Source organism: Musca autumnalis, unplaced genomic scaffold, assembly GCF_047663935.1.
Source record: "Musca autumnalis isolate F117 unplaced genomic scaffold, ASM4766393v1 scaffold_5, whole genome shotgun sequence".
NCBI classification, from domain to species: domain Eukaryota; kingdom Metazoa; phylum Arthropoda; class Insecta; order Diptera; family Muscidae; genus Musca; species Musca autumnalis.
This window is the reverse complement of record NW_027412088.1, coordinates 53,029,895-53,051,952: the sequence shown is the minus strand read 5'-3', so window position 1 is coordinate 53,051,952 and position 22,058 is coordinate 53,029,895. Positions and strand designations below refer to the sequence as shown.

The following is a 22,058-nucleotide window of genomic DNA, read 5'->3' as shown; positions in this document are numbered from 1 at the left end:
ACCCCTAAATATTATTCGACCATCGCCAAAATCAATAGGCTTCTTCATCTGTGTGGCCCCCATTAACCCTCAAAATTTCGTGACAATCCGATCAAAATTGCGACCTGTAGCGTGATTTCCAAAAAAGTGGAAAAATGGGATGTATTACCGACTATTGCGAAATCTCCGTTATTTGGTCACCTACGCCGACCTAGTTTACATCATTGTAAAAGTGGGATCTTCTACTTTCATAGGCAGGCTTTGCTTTTGGAAAGTCCCCAACCAAAGCTGTGATAATCGTCATTATAATTAAAATCGCAAAAATTAAAATTTGGGTTTTATTTGCGACTATTGTGATATCTTCGTTGTTTGATCACCTACGAGAACCTACTTTACATCATTAGAAAGGTGATATTTTCTACTTTTATTGTCAGGTTTTGCTTTTGGTATACCCCGTATAGAAGCTGAGATATTCGCTTTTGGAAAAAACGTTGTCTTTTTATCCACATAAGTTTTTTCCCATTCCGACCCCTAAATATTATCCTACCATCACCAAAATCAATAGGCTTCTTCCCCTCCGGGACCCCCATCAACATCCAAAATTTCGTGACGATCCGATCAAAATTGCGACCTGTAGCGTGATTACAAGGTTTAGATGGACAGACGGACGGACGGACGGACTGACGGACGGACACACATAGCCAGATCGACTCAGCTCGTCGAGACATTTATTTTGGTATATATAAGTATGGGTCTACGACCATTATTTCGATGCGTTACAAACTTTTTGGCCAAAACCAACTTATAATACCCTCCCCACATATTGGTGTAGGGTATAAATATGAATATTACGCAAAAACAAGCATTTGCTAGGGGGCGGCAAAAACGACCAAAAGCATTCCTGGCTACGCCCATGACTGCGTTCCCTTATTTCATCAATTCGTCTTCACCGATTACCTTCAAATCGTCAGCGCTACGAGCGCTCAGTAAACTGTTATCGGCCTACGTTCTCTCTATAGAACCCATCTTCTGTAGAATACCCCTTTTGGAAGTTTTCTATCTATGGAAGTCCGCTTTGGGTTATCTTCTATCTATAGAAAACCCGTCCAAGAGGACGTTAATCTAAAAAGACCCCTTTGGAAGCTTTTTCTATTGTAATATGTCCCCTCTTGGAACTCTTTCATATACAGTTCCCTTTTGGGAGGTCTTCCATCTACAGAAGACCCCTTTTTGAAGTTCTTCTACCTGTAGAAGAGCTCTTTGAGAGGTATTCTATATGTAGGAGACCCCTTTGTGAGGTATGTTATCTAATAGGCACCTGCGAGTGGTCTTATATAAATGGAAGCCCCTTAGTGGGTCTGCAAAAATAACTTCTATAGACAGAAGACACGCAATTGGTCTATTTATAGGAGAAGTATGTTAGGAAGAAATCCGTTTCAGACAATTTGGAGCCCATTTAGCAATGTCCGTCCGTCTGTCTATATGGCTGGCTGGACCGCACGATAACTCTCGAACGGTCTAACGGAATTGGTTAAAAGTTTGGCATTTGTAATATTTTGTCCAAACTCAGATTAAGTCCGAAGATGGGCCATATCGGTCCACTCCTTTCTATACCTCCCACACAAAAGTTCAAAATTGTTTTCCAAAAATTATGCGCACGATAACTCTCGAATGGGCTTACCGATTTCATCCAAACTTTGCACATCGTAATATTTGTACCATATATAGATCAAGTTCGAATATTAACTCCTTCGGGTATACCCCACACATATTTTCGGAAAAGTGCAATTTAGGACCTCCTCCGGAATCGTTCTGATTTTTCTTGGAACATGTTGTGTTCAAAGTCCCTATTACGGTGGTGCAATTATTTTTGAGTGGCAAGTCCATACTTGAGAATATGACCCGATGACCCTATAAAGAATATATAGCGTAGTGAGTGGTGCGTACGACAACTCTGGAACCGAATACTGAGTTGGCCCACACTTTGCATATTGTAATATTTCTTCGAATATAAGACGAAATTCGAAGGTGGTGCTTATAGGTCCACTCCTTCCGGTACCTTTCCCACAAAGTATTCTTTAAAATGGTACGAGCGATACCTCATAAACGGAGCAACCGATTTGATCCAAACTTTGGATCACGAAATACTTTGTCCAAACTTAGTGGTGCAAATAGGTCCACTCCTTCTCCACCGCAAAGTTGGTACATATAAAATGGTATGCGCATAACTCATAAATGGAACAGCCGATTATTGTCAAAACTTTCGAAGTACTTTGTCCAAACTTAGTTTATGTTCAAAACCTGGCCCTACCAGTCCACTCCTTAGGGTACCACTTACACAAATGTTCAACATTTTTGTGCGGTCTGTTCGAGGATCCTTTGTAAATTTTTACCGAAGTCTCTGTTTACAGCGATATTATGTTTATCTTAGGCAAGTACATGTTTCCTGATATAATGGTCAAAAAGCTCTAAAATATAGGGTGACCAACTGAAATGACACTACTTACTTACTTAGCTGGCCCATTACAGAACATTTGTTCCATACGCCGAACTAGGAAAAGATCTCCATTTCTCTCTATTTGTTGCTTCGCACTCTGGAATACCGCGCCTTTTCATCTCATCATCCACTTGTTTGCGTCATCTATTCTTTGGCCTGCCAATTCTGCGTGCACCGCCAAGCGGCCCGTATTTATACGCCTTTTTAGCGGGTTCATCATCGCTCATTCTTATGATATGGCCTAGCCAACGCAATCGCTGCATCTCGATACGTTTAACAATATTGATGTCGTTGTATAGCAGATACAGCTCGTGGTTCATACGATGTCGATATTCACCGTCAACGCAGATTGGTCCGTAGATCTTTCGAAAAATTTTCTTCTCACGCACACCAAGCACTGTCATGTCTGCTTGCGCAAGTACTCAGGCTTCGGAGCCATACATCAGCACGGGTAGTATCAGTGTTTTGTAGGGCGTTATTTTTGTTTGACGAGATGTGGCTTTGTTTTTAAACTGCTTACTTAAACCAAAGTAGCATCTGTTGGCCAATTCAATTCTTCTTTTTATTTCACAACTGATGTCATTTGTTGTGTTTACGGAGGTGCCGAGGTAGACGAAGTTTTTTACTACCTCAATATTATAGGAACCAACTTCCACAGTCGGTCCGAGCTCAATGGACGCATTGCGCGTCGACACCATCAACTTGTTCTTCTCACCGTTTACCGCCATACCCACTTTGGCAGATTCTCCTTCGGCCTTCGTAAAGGTATCAGTTACTTCTTTTACTGATCGGCCCATGATGTCTATATCATCAGCATAGCATAACATGTGGCTATTGGTGTAGATTGTGCCACTTCTTTGACGTTTGCCTCTCGTATAACCTTTTCCAGCAGGATGTTGAAGAGATCACACGAAAGGCTGTCTCCTTGTCTGAAACCTCTTTTGGTACCAAACTCTACGGACAGGTTCTTTCCTATTTTAACTGAGGACCTCGTGTCAGTTAAGGTCATTTTACAAAGCCGGATGAGCTTTGCGGGGGTACCAAATTCAGACATGGCTTGGAATACCTTTGAACGCAGCGGGCTGTCGAAGGCTGCTTTATAATCGACAAAAAGGTGGTAGGTGTCGATCTGCATCTCTTGGGTCTTCTCCAGGATTTGCCGCAGGGTAAATATCTGGTCAATGGTGGACTTGCCAGGTCTAAAGCCGCATTGGTATGGTCCAATTATCTCGTTGACCATAGGCTTTAGTCGTTCGCACAATATGCCTGACACGATCTTGTAGGCAATAGGGAGTAGACTTATGCCCCTATAGTTAGAGCATACAGTCTTATCTCCCTTCTTGTGGACGGGGCACAGGATACTCAGGTTCCAATCGTCGGGTACTCGTTGTTCCTGCCAGATGGTGCTAACTAGCTGATGAATACACCTTATCAGCGTGTCGCGTCCGGTTTTGAACAGCTCGGCTTGCAAGCCATCGGCTCCTGCTGCCTTATTATTCTTCAGCCGATTTATTGCTGTCTTTACCTCATCTTGGCTGGGCGGTATACATGCAATACCATCTTCTGGGATTGGGACTGTGGTATCTTCTTCGTCTTCGCTGCTATTGGATACTAACAATGTTCTTTCCATATCCTGAGTACACTATCTGTATCAGTTACCAAATTACCTTGCTGGTCTCTACAGAAGGATGCGCCTTTACCAAAGCCATCAGTTTGATGCTTGACCCTTTGGTAGAATTTTCGGACTTCATTCTGGCTCCTGTACATCTCGATTTTTTCACACTCCCGATTTTCTATCTCTCTCTCTCTGTTTCATGCGGAAAAGACGTTTCTTCTCTCTCCTTTTCTCCCTGTACCTCCCGTGCGCTACGCGTTGCTACGGATTGTAAAGTAGCCCTATATGCCGCATTTTTCTTTTCGGTGGCAGCACGACACTCCTGATCATACCATGGATTCCTTGGTTGAGGTCTCTGGTATCCAAGTATGGATTTTGCGGCTGTTTTTCATGGAGTGGGCAATGCTTTGCCATTGCGCTGATATGTTATCGGGGTGAGGAGTGCTTTGATTAAGCAATTAGGCTAGTTGAGTGGAATATGCTGTGGCTACCTGTTGTGTTTGCAGCCTATCGAAGTCCAACTACCGCGTTGTGTCTGTTCGTGCTTTATTTGCAACGTTTAGACGGGTACGTACCTTTGCTGCAACAAGGTAGTGGTCCGAATCAATGTTTGCGCCTTGGAACGATCGTAAATCCAACACGCTCGATGAATGTCTTCCATCTATCACAACATGATCAATTTGATTTCTTGTTTTCTGATAAGCACCTGGCTGTCCCTTATGAATATCGAGGTGATTAAATCTGGTACTGCTAACTACCATGTTTTTTGCAGCTGCAAAGTCTATCAGGCTCAGATGTTTCACTGTTGAGACGGAAATTCCCGACTGTTGGGCCAAAGATATTCTCCTTTCCAATTTTGGCATTAAAATCACCTAGAATAGTTTTAATGTCATGGGCTGGGCAACGGTCATATGTTTCTTCTAAGCGCTCGTAAAATATATCTTTGGTCTGTTCGTCATTTTCTTCAGTGGGAGCATGAGCGAAAATACAGCTGATGTTGAAGAATTTAGCTTTTATTCGAATTGCAGCAAGTCTTTCATTCACTACCATCATATGTAGTTGTGCAAAAATTCGTCAACCTCCTTTTATTTTTGACAACTTTTGTATGGAAGCCACGTAAAATATATATCGTGTCTGTGGAAGTCCTTCGAAAATTTTTCTGTTAGAAGATCTTTTGGAAGTGCTGTGTTCTTTACTGTTTGAGAAAAACATATTTGCCTTTTCGAAATTTAAAACCATTTTTCCTAATACACTCATTAAGATCTACCATCCTCAAAAACATTGAAGACCATCTCGTTTCACATTCTCATCACACAGTTTTTTTATCGCATTTCCTATTTTACGAAGTTTTAGTTTTGCACAAACACTTCAACCATGAAGGAGAAAAAAATTGCTCTTCCAAAACTTATTATATTGTTTAAAATTTATTGATATTTCACGACATTTATGACTTTAAATAAAACGTAAAGAATTTTCAATGGTACTGTTGTTGTTTTTTTCCTATACTATAAAGGAAAAATTCAATCCTTAAGCAAATGTTTGAAGATTTATTGCAAAAAGGTCATTAAAAGTGTTATGGGTGTTCAATGGGCAATATAAAATCAACCCTCCCGCCAAGCACAGCCAACATTCATATAATCAAGGCATGAAGGCGAGAAAAAATCCAAACTTATAACACATTCACACATCTGCATATCTACATACATGTGAACGTTATGCTCTTTGCATACGTACTCATGGCAAACAAAAGATACCCAATTGTAGAGGGAGCAGCAGTAGCCGGAATCATTACCCCATCATGTTGCAGAGACAAATATTGAAATGGTTTTTATTGGCAAAATATAGATCATCAATGGGTAATAGCTAAAGCAACAGCTGTGATATGTGGTTGTTGAACAGTGGGCAGTTTTAATAAAATTTGAAATTTTTTAGCTCTACTCTCGACAAGGACTGCTCCTCACAGGAATTAAGTTTTTTTCCGAGAACAAATCCATTGCAGACAATTAGGGGGAGATCTAATTATGTTCAGTTTACACTATGAAACCTTGAATGGAGTAACCGACTTGGTTCACACTTTGCAAATCGCAATAAAGATTTTTTTCTTGTGAGATAACGATCGAAACCAATAATGACCTTGGTACCGTTCAGGGTTTATAAACTTCGAACTTATTATTGTTTCTATACAATCACAATTTGTACTTTACATCTCCTAAACAACACCCCACAGACTATAAAACAGAAGAAGTACTCCCACATCTTGTTATCCTAACAAGTAATGCCAAATGTAAGGAATCTCTTTAAAGCATGTACGTGCTTGTAGATTATAGTTTTACATCTTTGTTTAGTGGGTGGGTGGGTGCGTGGTTGATTTGTAGATAGAACTAACAACAATAAAATAAAGAAATCCACATTTCAAATATATGTATGTATCTGTGTATTCAAAAAGATGTCGTTGGCTTTGCTTGCAACCTGTTGCATTACCAAATTGAACTATGACAGCAGATGTCATGACAGTGTCAAAGAGCAATCCAACTACAGTTATGGATATTTCAAATGTGCAACAGATGTTGAAATTGTTTAAATCCTGAGTGGTATTAAACAAGTATGTTTAGAAAAATGGGTAAATAACAAGAAGATAAAAATGCCTGTTAACATGGGTATATGGGGTAAAATGGTTAAATTCCTGGGAATGTACCCAGAATGTGTTTCAGATACAATACAAGTAAAAATGTATGAGAGGGCTTTGTCGACAGATTTATACCCCCAACCTGTGAGAATTAAAACACTTTTCCAAAAAAAAAAAACAATTGAGCCAAGGCTATAACCGGGTCGGGACCCACTATGTGATACCCTACACCACTACCCCTGTGCATAAGCTTTTCACTCGTTAACATTTCTTGTCGGGAGATACTAAAGTTTTCACCTATCTTGATTTTATACTAAATGACTTAAGGCGAACTGAACCATAATAATTAATATTTAATTTTATATTTGACTACTGTCGACATCAACTTGGTACTGATTGAAAGCTTCCTGGTCTTCTTGATTAGTATGCTACATGTCTTTAATACGCCAAATATAAGCAAAGGTATTTGTCATTTAAAACTTCAAAAATATTAAAAGTGTGATCGCTTATCACTTTTACAATAGCTCTGATATTTTACAATAAATTCAACATTTTGTATTAAATTAAAGCTTAGATGCTTTAGTTTCATTATTTCAAGCTCCCCCCTTGAAATATGTCCAATTGAAGCAGAAATATCTGACAAGGAAAAAAAATTCCATAAATTGGAAATTGGGATATCCCAGTGACTTTTTCAACATTACAAGCAATTTACCAATTTTGGTAACGCAATTCGGAACATTTTAAGCTCAGACTGTTTTCATTGTTGCAATGCATCCAAACGAAACTGACATACTCGTCAGTACAATTCAAATAAAAAAATGGGAAAGTGGGATGTGCGCCAACCTATTTGCATCATAATGAAGGTGATATTTTCTCCATTTTTTTCTTTCGTTTTTTCATAGTAGGCTGTTTTTTCTAGGGAAGGGTCACTAACCCGACGCCCAATTCCAAGTTATTAACGTTATTATGGGTGAACGTGCGGCACATGTTAGCTCACTACCTTTAACGGGTGTTAAATGCAGTTCCCCAGGTGACACCACGGGGAGGTCAGTGTCCACTTGAGATGAAAGAGGGACCAATATAAATCTTGGGCTTTGCCATGTTAAAGCCGTCTTTTTCGCAGGAAAAAAGGGAGATGGAAAAGCGGGAGTGTGAACAAATCGAGATGTACAGGAGACAGAATGAAGTCCGAAAATTCTACCAAAGAGTCAAGCATCAAACTGCTGGCTTTGGTACAGGCACATCCTCCTGTAGAGACCAGCAAGGTAATTTGGTAACTGATACAGATAGTGTACTCAGGATATGGAAATAACATTTTTCAAAACTGTTGGTATCCAATAGCAGCGACGACGAAGATACCACAGTCCCAATCCCAGAAGATGGTATTGAATGTATACCGCCCAACCAAGATGAGGTAAAGACAGCAATAAATCGGCTGAAGAATGATAAGGCAGCACCAGCCGAGCTGTTCAAAACCGGAGGCGACACGCTGATAAGGTGTATTCATCAGCTAGTTATCACCATCTGGCAGGAAGAACGAGTACCCGACGATTGGAACCTGAGTATCCTGTGTTCCGTCCACAAGAAGGGAGATAAGACTGTATGCTCTAACTATAGGGGCATAAGTCTACTCCCTATTGCCTACAAGATCGTGTCAGGGATATTGTGCGAACGACTAAAGCCTATGGTCAACGAGATAATTGGACCATTCCAATGCGGCTTTAGACCTTGCAAGTCCACCATTGACCATATATTTACCCTGCGGCAAATCCTGGAGAAGATCCAAGAGATGTAGATCGACACCTACCACCTTTTGTCGATTATAAAGCAGCCTTCGACAGCCCGCTGCGTTCAAAGGTATTCCAAGCCATGTCTGAATTTGGTATCCCCGCAAAGCTTATCCAGCTTTGCAAAATGACTTTAACTGACACGAGGTCCTCAGTTAAAATAGGAAAGAACCTCTCCGAAGAGTTTTGTACCAAAAGAGGTTTCAGACAAGGAGACAGCCTTTCGTGTGATCTCTTTAACATCCTACTAGAAAAGGTTATATGAGAGGCAAACGTCAAAAGAAGTGACATAATCTACACCAATAGTCACATGTTACATGCTTATGCTGATGATATAGACATCATGGGACGATCAGTAAAAGAAGTAACCGATACCTTTATGAAGGTCGAAGGAGAATCTGCTAAAGTGGGTCTGGCGGTAAACGGTGAGAAGACCAAGTTGATAGTGTCGACGCGCAATGCGTCCATTGAGCTCGGACCGACTATGGAAGTTGGTTCCTATAATATTGAGTTAGTAAAAGACTTCGTTTACCACGGCACCTCCGTAAGCAAAACAAACGACATCAGTTGTGAAATAAAAAGAAGAATTGTATTGGCCAACAGATGCTACTTTGGTTTAAGTAAGCAGTTTAAAAACAAAGCCACATCTCGTCAAACAAAAATAACGCTCTACAAAACACAGATACTACCCGTGCTGATGTATGGCTCCGAAGCCTGGGTACTTGCGCAAGCAGACATGGCAGTGCTTGGTGTTTCAGAGAAAAATTGTTCGAAAGATCTACGGACCAATCTGTTGACGGTGAATATCGATGTCGCATGAACCACGAGCTGTATCTGCTATAAAACGACATCAATATTGTTAAACGTATAGAGATGCAGCGATTGCGTTGGCTAGGCCATATCATAAGAATGAGCGATGATGAACCCGCTAAAAACGTGTATAAACACGGACCGCTTGGCGGTGCACGCAGAATTGGCAGGCCAAGGAATAGATGGCGCAAACAAGTGGATGATGAGATGAAAAGGCGCGGTATTCCAGAAAGCGAAGCAACAAATAGAGAGAATTCGAGATCTTTTCTTAGTTCGGCCTATGGAACAAATGTTCTGTAATGGACCAGCTAAGTAAGTAAGATAGATATGCCAGATCGAAAGCCGCATTGGTATGGCCAAGTATTTCGTTGATCATAGGATTTAGTCATTCGCACAACATCCTTGATACTGTCTTATATACAATAGGGAGCAGACTTATGTCCCTATAGTTAGCGCATACATTCTTACGCCCTTTCTTGAGGACGCGACACAGGATGCTCAGGTTCTAATCGTCGGGTACGCGTTGTTTCTGCAAGATGGTGCTAACTAGCTTATACATACACTTTATCAGCATGTCGCCTCCGGTTTTGAAAAGGTGCGCTGATGAGCCATCGGCTCCTGTGCCTGTTGTTCTTCAGCCAGTTTATTTCATCTTGGCCGTTCGGTATACATTCAATGCCATATTCTGGAATTGAATCTGCGGTATCTTCGTCGACTTTGCTAGTATTGGGTAACAACAGACTATATGTTACTAAATTATGTACCTTGCTCGATGTTTCACTGTTTGGCACAATTTCGGATTTTATTCTGGCTCCTGTACATCACAATTTTTTCACACTCCCGCTTTAGCATTTTTCTCTTTTCCATGCTATATTTCGTACCTATATATCGTTTGTAACACATTGCCACTGATTGTAGTGTAGCCTATATATGCACTTTTCCCGTCGATAACAGCACGACACTTCTTTTTATACCACGGGTTCCTTGTTGGAGGTCTCTGGGATCCTAGTATGGATTTTGCGGCTATTTGCATGGAATGACCACTATGCTGATGTATTGTCGGGACGAGGAGTGCTTTGATTAAGCACTCCCGTTTAATCGGGTACGTACGTCTGCTGCAGCAAGGTGATGGTCCGAGTCTATGTTTGCTCCTCGGAACGAACGTACATCAAAAACGCTCGATTAGTGTCTTCCATCTATCACAAGGTCATCAATTTGATTTTTTTATTTAGTCTGTAGACAGCCAGGTGCCCCCGATAAATGTCGTTTGCCGCTGCGAAATCTATTCGTTTCATACCATTGTCAAATGTTTGACTATGGAGACTGAATTTCCCGACTTTTGGGCCAAATATACAGTAGAATCGCTATAAATCGAAATTCTCGATAATTCGTATAAGCTGTCGGTTCCTTGAAACCATTTCCTTCGCATTTTAACCTCACTAAATCAAAAACCTCGATAATTCGTATAAAATGAACGGTCCCTTGGATTACAAATTATCGAGATTCTATTAGCTTTTCCAATTTTGTCATTAAAATCGCCTAGAATAATTTGTACGTCATGGGCAGGATCACGTTCGTATGTCTCTTTTCAGCGTTCGTAAATTATACTTTTGGTCTGCCCTTCCTTGTCGTTAGTGAAAGCATGACCTCAAATGAAGCTGATGTTGAAAAATGTGTCTTTTATCCGTATTTAGCCAGTATTTCATTCACGTGGGGGACCAAATGTTTTAACCTCCGACCAACTATATGTCATGGCAACTTTATGTCATGGCAGCTATAATAATAATTCCGAAGCCATCGTATTTCCTGCTTGGCAGTAATACCGGCCTTTTTCTTTTCCAGTGCATAAACTGCATCTTCTCTATAAAGAGTCCGAATATTCCAGGTGTAAATTTGCAGATCATGGGCATTAAAACGTTTGGGGGGTCGTCAACTTAAGATGGGTTTGATTTTTCTTTGTTTTTTATGGTATGTTGCTTTTTGAGGGGGATGAGTTGGTTACTAGCCCAATGCCCATCCCAAATTTGTATCGTTCTTATGGGTAAATGCGCGGCACGTGTTAGCTCACTGCCATTAAAGGGTATTAAAGCCAGCTTCCCAGGTGATAAAACGGGGAGGTCAATGTCTACTTGAAATGAAAGAGAGACCAAGATAAGTCTTGGACTTTGGACATTACCGTTGCTTGGTAAAATCCTTTAAAGTTTTAGTAAAAGAGGTTAGGGGAACCTTTAAAAGCCAAATACTCTCAGCCTTTAGGCATACGTGGTGTACACTGTGTGTAATTTTTTGAGTCATGTTTTATTAACCATATTCTGACTCCACAGTGTGATAGAACACCAAAAATGAGAAGACACGTGTCTCGCCGATCGGTTTAAAAGCTGTAAAACAAATCTTGCAAAAAATTTTAAAATAAATTTGACCATGGCGATTTTGACCTTGCAGATGAAGCTTGATGGATTATAGTGTTCACCATTTTTGTTCTTTAAGACAAGAGCTACAAATTTGCCTCCAAGATAAATTCAAATTTCCTAACGGTTTGGAAGATATAGTCCTGACTAAATGACCTTTCTACATCAAAGCCTCAAACCTATGGAGGCCTATAACCGCCAAAGTTGATGAGATAGGGAAAAACGGCGAGACACGTGTCTTCTCATTTTTGGTGTTCTATCACACTGCGGTGTCAGAATATGGTTAATAATTTTCGTGTTGCACAGTGATATACACTTTGATACGATTAAAATGTGACTCATCTCGAAATATTAGTTTTAGACTCCAAATATGTTTGGACAAAATCCGTTTCAGACAGTGTGGAGCCGATTTAGCGATGTTTGACTGTCTGTCTGTCTGGCTGCGCACGCTAATTCCCGCACGAATCAACCAATTCGTTCCGAAGTTTTGCCATCGTAAAATCCAAATTTGTCCTAATTTCGTTTAAGTTTGAAGATGGGCAATATCGGTCCACTTCTTCAGATATGCACCTCAGCCTCAAAAGTTTAGAACCTACTCTCGAATAGCTTTGATTTTTTTAACAACTTCTATTCGCCGCCCCCATTACGACGGTACATGTTTTATCAGGGGAAAGTCCAGATTGGTGTAAAAACCGCTACGGTGCTATGTCTAGTGGCTGGAGCGCACGATAAGTCTCGATGGGATCACTTTTAAGCTTCAATCCAAATATATTTTTTGCAGGCAAGTTCATACGTCGGAAAATGCAAAATTTTTGGGGAAAAAGATGTTGGTTGCGTAGCCGGTATTTGATTCTGCATTGAAAGTTTAACTTCACTCACAGTGAGGGTATATCTCTGTCGGCAAAGCCGACTGATACTTTTTCACGTTTTTTTTATTCATTCAATACCACTGAAATTAATTTCCTCCTTCTTTTTTTGAACGTAACTTTTTAACAATTTATTTTTACTTTTTTTTTCATCCAACTTTTCTTACAGATTTAACGAACAATACAAGACTCAATATCCATCACAAAGGAAATAGACAACAACAGGTGCAGTAAAAAATAAACTACAACAACAAAAAGAAAACGAATAGAATTCAATCAAAGAAATGTGTAACAACAATCTCCTCAAGTAGTTCCATCTGCATTGTTCGGAAAATTCTCAAGAAAATAAAGGGAGAATTTAACCGGAAATCAACAAGGAGTGTAAAAGAGGAGAAGAAGAGGGGTATTGCAACAATACCCTGCTTTAAATTGTATTGTTTTCAAAGCCCCTTCGCCCATTGCCCCCTCACGTATACACACATATATATGTCAATATGTTTTGTTTGTCTGAATATCTGGCAACAGTGCAAATATTTACAACATTATTAAAAGTGTCATCATTCACGTCGTCTTCCGTACCACCACAGCAACTGACATCAGCGACAATATTGTTGTCATTGTCACTTTGTTTGGTATGCAAAACAAATGAAAAATGTTGAAAAAATTGCCGTCATCAATAGAAAAAACAGCAGCAGCAATACCCGAATCAGCCAACAACAACAAAAACAAGAGGAAGTCAATACAAACAAAATTCTCAACTACAACAGTATCAGCACCAGTTAAACCATCTTCCACCAGAACAGCAACAACAACAATAATAATAGCCGCCATTGTCAGAATCACACAGAGAACATTAGCATTCACATCTAGGTTATCAATCAAAGTGTCATTGCCGTTATTGTCAACCCACTTGCCAACATTGTGGTCCTTGTCAACGTCAACCATAGCCACAGCCACAGCCATAGTAAACAAACAAAAGCAACAGCAGAAGCATCAATCGAAGCAGCTCAAATTCCCTTTAAGCCATAATAGTCGAAAAAACAAACACCAGCAACAATACAGAGGCCTCCCACACCTCCCCAACTTTCGGGAACAGCCAAGAAGCGTTTGCCAAATGTTGAGCCATAGTCTGAATGCAGCAGCATTATAGTACTTAAGCTGAGAGCGGTGTGGCGTTTATAAATCAAAATTCTAAAATGGACGATGATACGATTCAAAAATTCAGTTCTTCAACGACGGAAAGGCAAGATGATTTACACCAACACGAGGGAGATGAGATGACAGCAAGAGACCTCCAAGCGGTGGTGGTGGAAATGGAAATTGAGGAAAACAACAAAATGACGCCTCACCAACAGGAGTTGCAGCAATTGCCAGCTGACCCCTCTTCCCATGCCCAGGATCCCATGATGGATCTCAGCAAATCGGATAAGGCTGTCTCCACATATGGTATACCCGATCTGGAAGACTATCAAAGGGCTGTAACCTATGAACTGGTTTTCAATTCTCTGCTCGAAAAGAAAATGCAAGCCATGAAGAGAGATTGTGAGGAACGAAAGCGCAACAAACGCCTAAAACGTAAATCAATTGGTCGTATCTTCCTTGCCAAGCGTTTGTTTAGCAGCGTAGATTCACGCAAAAGTTCTATGCTAAGTGAATCGGCGGCAGGCAGTGTGGACAAGGTTATGCAGGCCCATTCGGAACCCACAACACCACAAAAACTAACAAAGAAGCCATCTATCAAAACTGCCATTCGCAAAGATCATGCCGCACAATCGTTGGACATTGAAACAGATCTCAGTATGTCCTCAGCCCACAGTCCTCCTCCTTCATCAAGTCATCAATCGATACAGCTGCGTTTTTCACCTACCGCCGCCGCCAGGTCCAAATCGAAATCGAACACTGCCAGTTTAGAAACACAAAAACCGCAACAGCAACATCCTCTGGACCAGACGGCGGAGGACAGCATTGCCAGTACCTTGAGTAACTCCTCCGGCAAAATGGTGAAACACAATGTTTTGGTTATGGCTCAAACCCATGGTACTCCCACTCAGGTGCAGACTTCAAGCTCATCGGGGGATTCTAAGGTGGCCCAAAAGATATCGGCCTCTGCTCATCCTCCTCCTCTCGACACTGCTGGCCATTCGCGTGAGTTGACCTGTGATACCAGTTCATTGGCCAGCGGTTATGAAAATGGGGCTGGAGCTCGCCTCAATTCGAACACCATTTGCGAAGACAGCTTGACCTCCATACGTGATAGCATTGAAAGTCTGTCCTTTGCCAGCTCACGAGTTAGTTTTGGGGCCACAGAAATAATACCAGATGATGTGGCCTTTCAGCGTATAAAAGCTGCAGCCAAGCGACAACGCATCCTTGAGGCAAAATCCATTAGTGCCCAATGTAGTCCCATACTACCATCGCGGCATGTAATACGTACCATGATCCATGCTCCGCCGGCGCCCATGTCACCGCCTGTTACAAAAGCAATGCCTCTGGTGGCGTCAATACAGACCGCCCAGCCGCCAATAAACATCATTGAGCCCTTGCCCCTGGCTGAGCCGGAAGCCACAGAGGTCACCTCAAGACCTCGGTTTTTGCCCAATCAATTTTCCTACACCGACAGTCTGTTTGAATCGCGCAACATTTCTCGGCAAAACACCTCCGAGGATAGTGCCAATCTAACTGTCAGCACAATGTTGAATCAAAGTGATTCCATGTCCTTACATGCCTCGCCCATCGCTGCGACAAAAACAACAGCACTTCCAGACTACATCGGCGGTGGCCCCACAAAACCGGTCACCATCAATGATCGTTTCAAATCAAAAAGCACCAGTGTTTTGGTAGCCTTGGGTAATGGACGCACCCGTCCACCGCCACCAATGCCACCACCCTGTGAAACGGCCCAGCCATCTCCGGTGGCATTGGCCTCACCACCCGAGCTGCCACTACAACAAACACTTCCAATTAGCGAATTACAACAGCTGCACATTGCAAGCAATATTAAGCAGAAAATCTTAGTAGATAGTTTTAAATTAGTTACCAAATCGCACATAGCTCCCATGCCTTCGCTGGCATCTGGGATGACCAGCAGCGGCACAACGGCAAACACCAAACCTACGTTAGCCAGTGATATTCCATCTCAATCTTTGCACATTGTTACTATGGCTTCGGCCACATCAGAGCTGCCTCAGCAATATCCTGTGATCGAATCGTATTCTTCATCAACTCTGGTTGCTGGCCCTGCAGTTTCGGATTTTCGTTTAGGTCTTGCGACTGGTCCAGAAAATGCCTTAATAAATGGTGCCAATGGCACGGCGGCTATTGTGACCACCGCCACCACCACTTCCTCATCGGTCAACGATGATACGGCAAAATTACATCGTATGACTTCAACATCGACTGGCTCGAGTATTGGACCGACCGGTTGTTGCACCACAACGAAATCATCTTCATCTCGTCTCAAGGATAAACAACGTATTCCAGCACATCACATCATTCCATCGGGACAGAGTGGTAGCGATGATGACTATCGTCGGAAGAAGAGGAAATATAGTAAGTAGACATTTGTATGATCTTTATGCCATAACCGCAGTTGGTTTTTATACCCCAGCACCATAGTATGGAGGGTAAATTACGTTTGTTTTTCGGTTTGTAACACATCGAACTAATCATTTGCGACCATATAAAATATATATATTTTTGATTAGGATAAAATTCTAAGATGACCTAGCCATGTCCTCCGTCTTCCCGTCTGGTGTAATAACTCTAGTGTCCGCAACAATTGAGATAGAACGCCAAAATTTTGTACCTAAGTGTCTTTTTCCATAGGCAGGCCAAATTCGAAGATGAGCTATATAGGTCCACGTTTTTGTATAGCTCCCATGTAACGGTACCTCTCCATTTAAGGTATTTTGAGGCTTTAAGCTACATTTTCCGCAAAAATTGGCTCCAATTTGGCACTTGGAACTTCAAGAAAAAAATGGTGGAGATAGGTCCATGTTTTGGTATTGCTCCCATATAACGGCACCATCATATAACGGTACCTCCCGAGTTAAGGTATTTTTAGGATTTTAGTAAAACTTTTAGACCAAACTATATGTAATTTGTACTAGCTGTTATATCTTATTAAACGTTCTCGGTGATTTCAAAACTTCTTCACCAAAAATAGTCAATATAGGTCCATATGTTTGGGAAATTTTTACATCAAAAATCTTTAATAAAGATTAATGTTTTAGTTTAGTTTCCTCCCCGCTATAAGGTCACCAGCCGACCAAACTTGCTGTAATTTGTACTAGCTGTGATTTGTTATTTAACGTTCCCGTTGGTCCCAAAACTTCTTCGCCAAAAATCGTCAATATAGGTCAGTGTATGGGAATAGCCCCCATATAACGGTAACCCCACGATCAATGTTTTGGTATAGCTTTCATATAAGGGTACCTCCCGACTTTCGGTATTTTGAGGATTTTAGCTACAATTTTAAACGGAACCAGCTGCAATTTGATATGTGAGGTTCTCTGGGGTCATGAAACTTAGCACCAAAAATCGAACTAGCTGTAATTTGACATTTGAATTTTTAGTGGTCACGAAACTTCTTCACTAAAAATCGTCAACATAGGTACATGTTTTGGTAAAGCTCCCATATAACGGTACCTCCTGATTTTCGGTATTTTGAGGGCCTTAGTTACATTGTTTGACGGAACGACCAGTAATTTGAGTTTTGAGGTTCCCTGCAGTAAAACTTTTCCACCAAAAATTGTAGGTAGGTAGACACTTTGATATAGCCCCGCAGGCTGTACCTTTCACCTGGCTGAACACATTTTTATACCCTCAGCGTTTAGGCTAAAGAGGGTATTTACACTTTGATACGACCAAAAATGTGCCTCATCGAAATAATGGTTTTAGACCCCAAGTATGTTTGTACGATATCCGTTTCAGACAATTTTGAGTAGATCTAGCAATGTCCGTCCGTCTGTCTGGCTGGTTGGTGCGCACGATATCTCTCGAACGGATCAATCGATTCAGTTCAAATTTTGGGTATCGAAATATGTTGTCCAGATTTGATTTAAGTTCGAAGATGGGCCATATAGGTCCACTCCTTCAGGTACCTCCCCCACAAATGTTCAAAAATTTGCGCAAAACTTGTGCGCACGATAACTCTCGAAGGAAGTAACGGAAATGAACCAAACTTTGCATATGGTAATACTACCTCTAGGCATACAGCAGGTTCGTATATTGGTTATGGACCGACTCCTTCAGGTACCTCCAACACAAAATTTGAAATAAGTGCAGTTTAGTGATACCTCACGAATCGTTATGAATTTTTGTAGCAGGATGTTCGTGCGGCCCCCGTTACGTCATTACAATTGTTTCGCGGGCGAGTCCATAGTTCCCGAGATAATGACGCATAACCTCAAAAAACCCTGCACTATGTCGCGAGTTCAAATAAACGGTGGCCAAATATAAAATGAGTTGGCGTTGGCAGATAAATTTTGGTATAAATACTTATAGTTCACTGACAATGTCGAGAGCAAAAAATTGGGAAGGTCGGTCCACGTTTTGGGATAGTCCCCATGCAACGGTACTTCTTAATGTTTCGGCATTTTGAAGATTTTAGCTAAGCTTATCAACCAAATTGGTTGAATTTTGAGATGCGGGGTTTTCACTTTACAAAAAACTTTTCCGATAAAAATTATGGACACGATTTGATATAGACCCCATATAACGGAACCTCCCGATTTTCGGAATTTTGAAGAGTTTACATATGTTTCACGCCCAAATAGGCCGACATTTTGCATTGAGAGTTCCCAATGGACCATAAAACTTTTCTGATAAAAAATATGTACATAGATCCACGTTTTAATATAGCTCCAATAGAACGGTATCGCCCGATTTTCGGTATTTTCAAGGTTTTAGCCACATTAAACAACCAATGTAGCTGATATTTGGTATTTAGTCTTCGCCAGGTCTTGCGAAATATTTTTACAGGGAATTGTTGGTATTGGTTCACGTTTTGATATAACCCCCGTGGAACGGAACCGCCCAATTTTCGGATTTTAAAGGATTTAGCCACATTATCCACCCAAAATTACAGAAATTTGGTGTTCAGTCTTCATACATTTTTGTGAGTTTATTGAATACATCAAAATGTTGTCTTCAAATAAGAGAATTTTCCTTAAAATTTTTTTCGATTGAAAATTGAAATTTTTTGTTAAAAATCGAAATTTTGACTTTGTATTCTTTTCCTTGACGGTGTATTCTTTTTCGGGGATAAGTCCATACTTTTTGAGATAATGGCCCTGGACCTCCAAAAAATCTGCCGGCACTAACTAAACTTGGTTGTGCCTAACATAACACTCGCGTACATACTTGGAAAACGTCCAAATATGGAACGTACATCGCACCACTCCTTAGGCTATCTCCCACACAAAATTTGGAACATGGGAAGTTTAAGGTTTTTTATACCCTCAGCATTTATGCTAACGAGGGTATATACACTTACATACTGGCAAAATGTGTCTCATTGAAATAATGGTTTTAGACCCTTCGTAATATTTTGTCCAAACTTGGTTTAAGTTCGAAGGTGAGACATATCGGTCCACTCCTTCCGGTACCTCCCCCTCAAAAGTTTAAAAAATGTGACTAAAATCGTACGCACTATATCTCTAAAACGGGCATGCCGATTTGATCCAAGGGGATCCAAAGATCTCCTTATATTTTATCCAAATGTAGTTTAACTTCCAAAATGGTCCATATCGATCTTCACTTTAAGGTACCTTCACACTGGCTGAGTGTATATCTCTGTCGGCAAAGCCGACTGATACTTTTTTACTTGTTAAGGTATCAATGTACCAATCCAAAGGTACCAAGGAACCAATAATGTAACGCCTCAAAATTTTTGTCCTGAGTTTCAGGTCAGATGACCATTTTTTGTAAGAAAACCTTTCGCCCTCTCTATGGGCAGAAAGCTTATTTAGGTTTTCTCCTGTTGAAGACAGAGGAACTCTATAGGTCTTCGACTGGACTACTTACGACATTCCCACAGAGAAGAATCAAAACCCTCGTATTACTCGATCTTATGCAATTGAGTAAAATGTGTGAATGGAAAATAGAATAAGTATAAAGTAGCTAAGTTCGAACTTCTTTTACCCACTAGCATAAATATTCTGAACTAAAATGGAACAGTACATTTCCTTTCTTTGTCCACAACTTTAGGTGGAGACGTTTTTTTATATGGGGGCCCTAGCAAAGCATAGACCTATGTTGGCAACTTTTTGTGGAGCGGTTTTGTGACTGCTGATACCCCGCAAAATGTTCGATGACAAAGATGTCATTCAATCATGGGTGAAAGTGATTTGGCATGTCATCTTTTTAGCATCTTCATCGATGAATTTTATATGAGCGTGGACCCCAAAAGATGCTATTCATTTTTGGATCCAAAGCATGTCATTTACACAGTGCTTTGACATGTCATTTTCACCAATGCTTTGGCATGTCATTTCCATCAACGCTTTGGAATGTCATTTTTACCAACTCTTTGCAATGACATTATCATTACGAAGAGAGTTTTAACAAGGTTGGCTTTGATTTCGAGTCTCCGACAACATCAAGCCTATTGTAAATAATTAATATTATATATATTTAAAAATATGTGTATAAATAAAAACACAAAATTCATCTCTATTGGATCGATGGAATGGTTTCAAATGCTGATGAAAAGGTCGGATCTTTCACGACTTCCTTTGCATTTGTTCAAATGCTAATGAAAAGATCGGATCTTTCACGACTTCGTTTGAACCAATGCAAAAGATGCCATGAAATCACGTCATCACATGGAACCCCTTCCCTCAAATTTTGCTGGGTACCTTTAGCGAAATTGTAGATTTTATGAGTTGGAGAAACATCAGAGTCACCGCGATCCATGAATCAAAGCCCGCCGTCATTTGCAGCCTGCAATGGTCACAAGGTTATGCAAAAGGATCGTACAAGAAGCGGAGGAAAAGGACTTATTCGCCAGTCTTTCCATTGCATTTTCGCTTGAGCTTCATTCTTCTGACCCATACACGGAATGTATGGGGCTAGCAGTGAAGTGTGGGACTGATCAAGGTAGAGTTGCTTAATTTCAAGTGGGTTTAGGGTGCTACTGGGAAAATATGTGCTATGTCGGCGTAAGATTATTTTCGTGATATGCCCTAGCCAAATCGGCTGAGGATTTTTTGTTTTAATATTTTAACCCCGAAATTGTATCTTTCATTTTCTTTAATGTATATTTTTATACCTTTTTCAACAACAGGGACAGGTTAGTGTCTTACTAAATGTTCTACAGAAATCATCTTAAATCTATTTGACTTAGCACATACTGTCCCACTTGAAATTCAAATACGTAACTTTTTACACTTGCAATAATGGGTCACCATCCCAGAATTCAACCCGCCATAACTCAAAGGTTCGACTCACGGCGGATCTGCCCTTCAGGGTTCCGTATGTCCTCACCAAGGGCTTTCACCTCCAAAATTTTCCACTCCCCAGGTCATGATCATAATTTTTTTAACGCACAGAAATGTATCCTCACAAACGTTAAGAAACGGTTCAAAAATACGTTTTTTTGTTTCAGCACCATAACCGCTTAAAATGTCCAATGCATATTAATCATATCTGATTGACAATTTTAATAGCTTTCTAATGATATACATATACGGTTAATCGGTTCATAAAAACCGGATAAAAATCGGTTTTAATATCAGAATAACCGGTTCCATAATTCGGATATCCGGATCTTTATTCCAAAAAATAAAGAAATTAACGTGCTTAGCAAAACGAGATACAACTGTTTTAATGACTCCGAGAATTCTAGGTCATCAATAGCTTAAAAATAATGTATTGAAATAAATAGATATAGGGCTGTCTGAGCAAGATTCGGGTAAAAATGAAAAACGACCGCTTAAACAAGATTATATCGATTTTATGTCTTTGGGAACCACACCTAAAATCTTTCAAGCGACATTTTTGTAGAATATTCCGAAGCTGAAAAATGTCATCATGTGCCACTTTTATTGCGGTTCTTGAAATAAAGGACGAAAAGGACATTGAAGGAAACGAGTTAGAAGGTTAAAATGTTCTGCGAAAAAAATCCTCATTTGATTTGACTGACGACATGTAATCTTAAATATAACTTTAAACAACGTCGAACAAAGATATAACGCTGATTCCAGATGGCTTTTAGGGTCTCCAGGAAAATATTCATCACGGCATATCGCGAAAGTTCGACTCACGGCGAATCTGTTCTTTGGGGTGCTGTATATACTCACCAAGGGCTTTCATCTCCAATAGGAATTTTCCACCCACGAAAATTTTGGTTCACAGTGTTAGAAATTCAAAAATTTTGCATGCAAACAAATTTATAAATGCCAAAGTTATTCATATTCAAATTCACACCAAAGAAGATAGTATAACTCAGCTGCGCTAACGGTGATATA

At 40.5% G+C, this 22,058-nt stretch overlaps 1 protein-coding gene across 1 annotated transcript in view; it reads left to right on the top strand.

Annotated features, from left to right (window-relative positions):
• The first annotated feature begins 12,763 nt into the window (after positions 1-12,763).
• LOC141387531 (uncharacterized) overlaps positions 12,764-22,058 on the top strand; it is a 38,024-nt gene continuing 28,729 nt past the window's right edge. The window contains exon 1 of the mRNA XM_073957391.1: positions 12,764-16,137. Within this exon, the coding sequence (XP_073813492.1) occupies positions 13,785-16,137 (2,353 nt within the window). The 5' untranslated portion in view covers positions 12,764-13,784. The remainder of the gene's footprint in view (positions 16,138-22,058) is intronic.